General features: G+C 29.0%; 1 protein-coding gene across 1 annotated transcript; it reads left to right on the plus strand.

The window, feature by feature from the left end:
- The first annotated feature begins 7,674 nt into the window (after positions 1–7,674).
- On the plus strand, positions 7,675–9,267 carry LOC131599655 (heavy metal-associated isoprenylated plant protein 36-like). The gene is made up of 3 exons (XM_058871942.1): positions 7,675–7,867; positions 7,965–8,040; positions 8,264–9,267. The coding sequence occupies exons 1-3, from the start codon at positions 7,823–7,825 to the stop codon at positions 8,914–8,916; spliced, it is 774 nt and encodes a 257-aa protein (XP_058727925.1). The 5' UTR covers positions 7,675–7,822; the 3' UTR covers positions 8,917–9,267.
- The last annotated feature ends 886 nt before the right edge of the window (positions 9,268–10,153 follow it).

Below are 10,153 nucleotides of genomic sequence, written 5' to 3' on the forward strand. Positions count from 1 at the left end.
CTCTTCCTCTTTGGTTCTCCTTCACGTTCCTCAATTCCTCTTCTCACAGCTTCTGGTTTTCACGTTCTAATTTTTCCCTTCTCCTCTTGTTTTCCTTTATTTTATGAAAAACATAAAATTAGAAGTGGGCTCTTACACAATCACACCCCCACTTTACTAATTCCACCGCATGGCCCAATAACTTAACATTTTATTATTTTTCCACATAATTCAACAAAATGTTAATTTCCCATAATTAATTTAAAACTTGATTAAATTAATTAAATAAGAATTTTCGGGATGTTACAATGAGGGGTGCTTAAAATCTTCCCCTTGTATAACAAACTCCCTTACGCAAATCTCTGATAAGTTTATTAGTTTTTATTTTATAAACTTATGTGGGTTTTATTCGCTCTTTCTCCCATTTATTTTGGAAACAATAAAGCGTGGTGACAGCTCTGTTTAAAACAAATGAGCTAAGTCTTTCCCATGGCTTTAGTCTTACGAATTTCATCGCTACAACAAGGTGGTAGAGTTTGAAAAAGTTGAGTCCTATCTTCAAATTCCCGAGATAGGGATTTTTCATTTCTTCCCTGATTATTTCTAATAGTATCCAAACTGATGCTCCTATCATTCACACTTTTTCACTCAATTTAGAAACGTATAAGAGTATCATACACTACCTCTTTCTTGATCTCCCCTTATTCTCTGTATCTTAACCCTACCTATTTCCTTGATTATAAAAAGAAGTATATTACTAAAAGTATCGAAAAACTTACTAACAAGAAATTGGAGTTCGAGACTCATGTGGTTTCTCTTGAAGAGCTCTTATAAATGTCAACATATCCCTTGCGAGCAATTGGAGTCCAAAAACTTGACCATGAGAATGATATGTTTGATGATATTAAAGAGCTCTTATAGGGGCCAAAATATCCCTTGATGCTAATGTCGCTAAGTTTGAAGAAGCTAACTACTCTCTCCGTCCCAAATTATAAGACGTTTTGGCCATTTCACGGGAATTAAGAAATTCAATGAATAATTTATTGGAAAGTGAAAAGATGTGTGACTTTACAAAAATATCCTTCAATAATTACATTGGAAAGTGAAATTAATAGAATAGAAAGAAGAAAGAGAAATAATTAGGAGATGGTATATTAGGAAAAAAAGTCATTAATAATATATCGAGATTGTAAAGTGACTTATAATTTGGGACACATTTTTTTGACAAAGTGACTTATAATTTGAGACAGGGGTAGTATATTAGAATGGATCTACTATATAAATACCTTTCTTAGAAGAAGAAAAAGATTGACTCTACAGACATGGAAAACAATATTTTTATCCAAGCTTGGGAGGATTTTCAAACCTTTTAGTTTTTTCATTAAGTATATTTTGTATGGGCTTACTTGTCCCTTTTGTAACTACATAATATAGTATAATTTTCCATTTTACAATCATATTATAATTAAATTTCATGTTATTTTTATCTCATGAATAATAGGTTAAAATATTTTAGATATTGCCAATTTATTGAAAGATTTTAGTTATTTGAACCTATACATCAAATTAAATATGCATTATTTGAAAATTATTTTTCAATAATAAATTATTTTTTCAATTTGAAGACCACTTTCCCATGTTTTGAGGTTTAGTATCAATTGGTAAAAAACTTCATACTAAATCTAATAATTGAAATTCTTTTTTAGACTTACATGTATATTCTTTCTATCAAATGATGTTTTTCAAATTTACTAACCTTTCTTTGTTCAAGTTATTCAATTAATTATGTACCCTATTTAATTAATCTTGAATCAGTAGGTAGTTTTGTTATTGCAATATGAGAGATTGCAAATTCAATTTGAAAGATAACATTGTGCCTTTTCCATAAACCAATTTTAAGGGTGTAGTTTTTGTTGCCACTATACAATAATTCCTATAATTCCATAAATTTTTATTTATTGTCTCATGCCAATTTCACGACTTCTAGTTTATGTGTTTTTTAAAATTGATTAAGATCTTATTTAAGATTTTAACTTGCCTATTTTGTTGAGCACGATAAGGTATTGAAGCCAATTGTTTTATACTTCTCGATTCAACATATTTTGCCATTTTACTGCTAATGAACATCAAACCTCGATAAATAGTAAGCGTCTGTGATATTCAAAAACAACACACAATATGTTGTTTGATGAAATCTATAACATCTTTATGCTCTATATTTTTTTAAGGGGATTTATTATTCCCATTTCGAGAAATAATACACAACTACCCAGATGTATTTATCTCCTTTCGAAGAAGCTGATGAATTCAACCAAATAAATCTAATGCCCAAGCCCAAAAAGGCCAAGGTTTGATTATGGAATGCATTTCATTGGATGTTACATGTTTGATACTAGCATATTTTGGGCATTGTTCAAACCCTTCGATAAAATTGAAACAAACTTTAGTCATGGTAGGCCAAAACATGTTTTGCCTATTTAAAACCCAATTCACTTTATCACATACTTGATGAGCCTCATAAATTCTTTCATATATTTTTTCTAATTCCTCATAAGCATATTCTTCTCTTAAACACCCAACTAGAATACCATAAGACATTTATTTATATAGCTCGTCGTATAGTATGGTGTAGAATAAGGATTTGTATTTTACGTTTTTGTCATGACTTAGGGGTAAGGTTTTGCAGACATGTCACTATTTCTAACCTCCAATTTCCTTATTTAAGTTCATCAATATTCATGGTTTCATAGTTACATGTATATATGACATTTCAAATCTCAATAATTTTGTAGAAATGTTTCTTTGAAATTTCGTAAATTGATGCATTTTGAGCCAATCTACTTGCTTAAATAATTACAATTTGAGGTATGTAATCCAATTTGACTTCATGAAATGTATCCAAAAGGTATTTAGAAATGTTAAAATGTCTCAATAAATATGGACATTCACATTTATAGTATTAGTTTAATAAATAATCACTAACTATGAACCACCTCGAATAATTATGTTGTTAGCTTTGAAGTTGATGTGTAACTGTTAATCAGAAATCAACGCTTCATAGCTGTCCATATTGTGTTAACATAGTTTGGATAACATTAACTTAGTTGGTGATCCTTGTACGGATACAAAGATCATCTCAATCCCACTGCATCTCTCATGACATGAGCCATCTAAATATAGTTTCTAAGGTATGGATGAGGTTTATTATGTATCATATCGCAATACTTCTAAAGAAATGTGGAACACCTTTCAAGTTACCCATGATGTTACACCGAGGTAAAAAAGAGGCTATGATGAACACATTAATCCACGAGCATGAATTATTTAGGATGAAACCTGCAGAAAATATACAAGATATAAAAATACGTTTCAACCATATAGTAAATCATCTAAGAACTCTGAGAAATTTTTTTAAAAATGAAGATCTAATTCACAAAGTCCTTAGATGCATAGATTACAATTAGAAATCAGAAGTCTTTGCAATTTGTAAATCTAAAAACTTATCCAACATGGACTTGACTACTCCATTTGGTAAATTGCAGGAACATGAGTTTGAATTGAATCATTTGATAGAAAGGGAAGAACGCAAGAAGAAAAATAAAGGAGTAGCCCTGAAAGCTACAAATGTCAAAGACAATGATAATAATGAAGGAGAAAATTATCAAGTTAAAAGTGATGAAGATATGACCACATTTGTTTGAAAATTTATAAGATTCATGAAGCTTAAAAATCATGCAAAACAACCTTCAAACTTTCAAAATAAAAATGAAAAGGATCATCTTTCAATCTAATTTTCTTCTAGTACAATAAAAAGGGTCACATGAAAAAGATGAAAAATACAACAAAAGAATAAAAATGGATAAGATCTATTGCATGGAATGAAAATTACAAGATTCCTCCAACAAATCTAAAAATGAATTAGAAGACAACATGTGGCTCATGGAAAATCAAGAAGAAGATAAGATAAAATAATTAGAAACTAATATCGAGGTTACTTATAAAGTGTTACTCTATATATGTAATGAACTAAATGATTATTCAACTATATTTAGAAAAGTTATCCCCATCCCTAAGAAAACTATTTCTACCTTTGATTCTAAAAATGAAAATTTAAACAAGAAAATACAATTTCTTAATTGAAAACAAACTTTTCCAAGTGAAAAGCCTCTCTCAACTATCTCCAAAAATACACAAGAAAAGTTTGTCAAGTGTGAGAAATGCAAAGTCTTGAAAAGTAAAATTTATGATTTGCATGGCACTCGTGCAAAATTTACCAAAGGGAGAGAAAATATAAGTATCATTTTAGAAAATTATAGAGGTGCTTACAATAATATTGGTTTGAACTATTAACAAAAAAAATAATATTTTTTTAAAAAGTTTCTTCTTCCCAAACAAGACTTCAACCATTCCTCATCTAAATGTTTTTCTTGTGCAAAATATTTTCATACTTCTTTTTTTCCTGTTATATAAGAAATAATCATCAAGCGAATGTTAGAATGAATTTGATCCCAAAAGATGACATGCCTTACTTTAATGCTTAAATACCTAAGATGACCTGGGTATCAAAATTTAATACTTGATTTTCTGATGCAAATGTGCTTAAAATCCTCAAATTTTAACTGGTATTTTGATATTGGTCGTCCAAAGAACATGACAGGAGACAAAAATAAGTTCTTCTCCTTAACTGATAAGAAGAATGTTATGTATCTTATGGTAAAACCATTAGCTCTAGTACTATTGGTAAGAGCTAAATCCTACCATTGAAAATATTCTGCTTGTTGAAGGTTTAAACTACAAGTTACTAAGTATTAATCAACAATACGACAAAGGTAATAAAGTTGTATTAGATTCCTCCATATGCAAGGTCATAAAATTTGATAACAAACCAATTGTTTTTACTAGTCACAAAAGGATCGTCGTGCAAGGCAGGCTACCACACGGGGCCTCAAAATTTTCAGGATTAAATTATAGATAAATAGGGCCTCATAAATTATTTGTCAAGTTAAATTTTGATTAAATAAAGCCTCTATTTGTTTTGCCATAAGTAAACTATAGCCAACCTACACAGGACCTCCAAAAATTTGAGACGGTTTTGCTAGTCAGAGAAGTGAAAATACTTGTACTTTTGGTCTAAATGATATGCCTTCAAATGATGTATGTTGTCTTAACAATAAAGAGGATGAAACATGACTAAGACATAGAAGATCCTTCTTTCCCTTTCATTATAATAAAGTTTATACAAAAATGGAAGGTAAACGGATAATCTCCGTCGCTACTACTTTTTGGATGACAAAATCAAGAATCTTAAAAACTATATTCATCGACATTGTTATTCATAAGTCTTTGGACTCTCCGTAAAAGATCAACTGCTTCTGGTGCTAGAAAATCAAAAATATAAAAGACAAATGGTATGAAATCATATTGACCACTTTACTATAACATAAGAGATTAGTTCACATCCACATGAATCATTTGAATAAATTAATCTACAAATAATCAATAATTGATCTACCAAACTTACATTCTTAAAAAGATACATTGTGTAATCAATAATCATTTTACAAATTGACTTTTTTTTTGCCCAATCCAAAACTATAAGCTTCGGTGAAAATTACTATACACCAGTTATGTTAAACAATTACCCTTTTGTAGCCTTAAAAAATTAGTAAAAAATTATTCAAAACAAAAATTGTTTAAATATCATGAAGTAAATTTCAAAATAAAGATTTCAATTTTTAATGAAAATAAAATTAAACACACTTTTTTTATGTTTCACAAAATTTACATCAAAATATTTTGAGAAGATTTAAGAAAATTTCTTTACTCACCTCTCTATGGGGGTCACCCCCAGCGAAAACCCCACTTTACCCCTACTTCGGAAATGCATTTCCGAAATATTTTTTTTTCTAAATTTTTCCAGACTTCGGAAGTGCATTTTCGAAAAAATCCCAAAAATTAGGATTTTGATTAATTCGGAGATTCATCTCCGAAAAAAAAAAATCTAAAAATCCCAAAAATTAATTTTAGGATATTAATTAATTCATATATCATAAATTTGATATAATTTATGAGTAATGAATAATAATAATAATGATATATTTTGATATAATTTATGAGTTATGAATAATAATTATTATATATTTCTATTCTGATTCATATTTTAAAATTTAAAATAATTTTAATTAAAAAAACTAAAATAATTTCACTTACAAAATGAGTTATAATTTTTTATTTATATATTTATAATAATTATTATGTATTTACAAAAAAAAATAAAAAAATGAGTGTTTTAATTTATATATTTTTATAATAATTATAATAATTATTATATATTTATAAAAATTATTATATATTTATATATTTATATAATAATTATTATATATTAATTATAAATATATTTATATATTTATATAATAATTATAAAAATTAAAAAAATGAGTGTTTTAATTTATAATAATTATTATATATTTATATATTTATATATTAATTATTATATATTTATATATTATATATTTATATATTTCACTTACAAAATTAATAATTATTATTATATATTTATATATTTCTATTCTGATTCATGATTAAAAATGAGTTATAATTTTTTTATTTAGTTTAAAAAAATTAAAAAAAGATTTTGTCTTAATTTTATTTAATGAATAAATTTTATATTTAATTCTATATAATTCAAAATTTACTATGGAATTAAAATATTTTTGATTTATATAAGTTAGTAAAATAATTTTTAACTTTAAAATTGTTTAGAAAATTTTGATTCACCTTGATTTTATTGATTCACCTTCATTTTATTGATTCACTTTGATTTTATACCTATTAATTATATTGATTCACCTTGATTTTAATTTTTTAATAATTATTGAATTCTTTCGAAAGTGTATATCCGAAACATTTCAAGACCAATTTGGTCTTGGAATATTTCGGATATGCATCTCCGAAGACATCCCTCTCCCAAAAAAAGGTGTTTTCGGAAATGCATCTCCGAAAACCCAAAAAAGGGGTGTTTTCGGAAATGCATCTCCGAAAACACATTTTTTTCGTGTTTTTGGAAGTGCATTTTCGAAATAAAACAAATTTTGAAAAAAAAAAACGTTCCGGAAATACATTTCCGAAGTGAGGGTATTTTAGGTTTTTCACCAGAGGTGGCCAAGAAGATAGGGAGGTAGGTAAAGAAATTCTCAGATTTAATTATGGAAATATTTCATTAAAGATGTCTTTAATTAGTTAGTTGTATTTTGGTAGTTAAGTTTAATAAGTGTTATTTGTTGTTGGTCCAAAGTTTAATAATTATTTTTCTATTTTTTCATAATTGTATTGATATAAACTAGATATTTATAAATCAATAATTTAAAAGAAATATTTATTCACATTTTTTAATTTAAAATTGTTTCATATTATTATTATTATTATTATTATTATTATTATTATTATTATTATTATTATTATTATTAATGTAACAAGTGTCAGCTCTGCTTATTACAACTTTAGTCACATTGACTAAAATTTAACATCTGGATAAGTCTAAGTTGAAGTACTACAACTTTACCCATATAATATTATAATATGCAAAATTTACACCAAAAAATTTAGGCAAAGGTAAAAAGTATTACTAGTGATGTTGAATTGAATGGGAAAATAATGACGCAGCAGCAGCTTGTCCTTGTTTGTGTCATTGTCACATTATACTTCCATCCTTACTTACCTCTTCACTTTGTTCCCCCACATCCTTCCAACTCCCTCCTACATTCTTCCCATTTTCTCTCTTCTTTTTCATTTTAACACACCCAACATTTTCTACGCTTCTAATCAACCCTTTCACTTCCCTCTAATGGATGCAAAAGCTAAATCTTGTGTGGAACCTTTGAAGTACCAGGTACTAACTAAATACAACATGAAACACACACACACACATTACACATCTTGGTTCTTTTTACCTTATTTTTTTTATTTTTCTTTTATCATCTTTTCAGACATGGTTCTTGAAAGTTTCTATCCACTGTGAAGGTTGCAGAAAGAAAGTAAAGAAAGTTTTGAAGCGCATTGATGGTACTTTTACTATACCACTACTCTTACTAGCAACTGCATGTTCAAATTTTGATGAGTTTGACAGAATCACTTTTTTGGCCATTAGAGAGAGAAAATGATTTGTCAAACTTACCTTGATTTTTTTTTTCTTCATAAACTTGCCTCAAATTTTGAATCTATTTAGGAACCCTTTTATTTTTCACTAAGCATTTTTGTGTTTCTTTTACCATGCATAACTATAAAGGTGTTTTCACTGCAACCATCGATTCACAACAGCATAAAGTAACAGTTACCGGAAATGTTAGTGTTGAGACGCTTTTAAGGAAGTTGGTCAGAGCTGGAAAACCCGCCGAGATTTGGCCGGAGAATGTCGACGGTAAGGGGAAAAACTCCGGCAAAGAGAAGAAGAAGAAGAATGAGAATGAAAATGAAGCAAAAGAAACACAAAGCTTGCAAAACAAGGGAACTGAAAGTGAAAGCAAAAACAAGAACAAAAACTCAAAAGCCAGTGCCGGTGAGTCGCCGGTAAAGTCTCCGGCGAACAGCAACGTTGCTCCGGGAGGTGATGGAGGGGGTTCTGATAGTAATAAGAAGAAGAAAAAGAAAGATGGGTGTGGTGGAAATGGAAATGGAAACAATGGTTTGAGCACAGTAGCTAAGAGTGGACCATCACACACTGGATTCCAATTTCAGAATCTTGATCAAGGTATGGCTCACCAAGTGAATCTCAGCCCTACACGTCAGCAATCATTTTTCTATCCATCAGAAACATGTTACCCTCCCATGGCTTATGTGTCATCAGCTTACAATATGTTATATCCTATGGGAAGAGGTTGTGATCCTTCTTATTATGTTCCATCTCTACCCTACACGTGTCCTCCTAGCCTTGTTGATTGATATGGTGCTTATCAACTTCAATCAGCACCGTCGGTTTCTTTTGAGTTTTTTAGTGATGAAAATGCTAATGGATGTTGCATTATGTGAAAGGTTTGTGAAGAGAATGTTGAACTTTCTTTTTAGGTTAGGTTTTATGGGGCTCTAGGTAGTTTTTCAATGATAGGTTGAAGGGCTGTTTTATAAGGCAATATATAGTGTTCTCTCCTTTGTTTTGTAAGAGCCTTATAAGGCTTGTTTTTGTACTTTAGGCATCTCAAAGTTGAAGTGATAAGTTTTTGCTTTATTATTGTTATGAATCAAATAGTTTTATGGACTTAATATGACACCTTTTAGAGAACTTAAAGTATACATAAAATTTGTCGTGTGAAATGTTGTCTAAGATATTTAGTAAGATAATGCAATTTGTAAATGTTGATTATTTAAGAGTATCTTCCAAGCCTTGCATAACTAACCCTATGACATATATATATATATATATATATATATATATATATATATATATATATATATATATATATATATATATATATAAAAGCATAATCCATAGAATAGTTGGTTTTTAATATGGTATTAGTTAGCTTGAACTCAATCAATGGTTGAGAAAAACTTTTATTGATATTAGTCATTTTTGTGAGAGACATACCACTTGTCCATCTAAAACATTAAAGTGATAGGTGAGTGAGTTGTACCGCCGTTGACACTTTGCAACGAGACACCACTTTCTAGACATTTTGATACAAGTAAGTCAGTCTCTTTCTTGAACCAAAGGTTCATGATACCCTTTGTTGGGGAGAGTTACTAGGAGCATTGATACATAGTGTGGGACTAAGCACCTTTGTGAGAGACACAACACTTGTCCACCTAAAACCTTAGGGTGATAGGTGAGTGGGTTCTTCCAGTTATAAATGTTTAAGTCACCATATTCTATCAAATTTGAGACTATTTCCCCACTTACTCACACTTGCATTATTGTTCTAACAAAAATCAACCGTTAAATTCGTAGTTTTTCCTTGTGTTCCTCTCAAATTCTTCAAAGGTGAAGATCCCAAAATAGTGAAAATCAACCCTGATTATGTAGGTTGGCGCAAGCACGATCAAATTCTACTTTCTTAACATTAATTCAAGAGCGAGATTCGTACATTTATTCTTAGTTACGTTCATGCATATGAACTATGGGATTATTTTTTGCCTACTTCTTAAGCATACGGACTATGAGATTGTCTTATTGCCTACTTAA

The sequence above is a fragment of the Vicia villosa genome, linkage group LG4 (assembly GCF_029867415.1).
Source record: "Vicia villosa cultivar HV-30 ecotype Madison, WI linkage group LG4, Vvil1.0, whole genome shotgun sequence".
Taxonomy (NCBI): domain Eukaryota; kingdom Viridiplantae; phylum Streptophyta; class Magnoliopsida; order Fabales; family Fabaceae; genus Vicia; species Vicia villosa.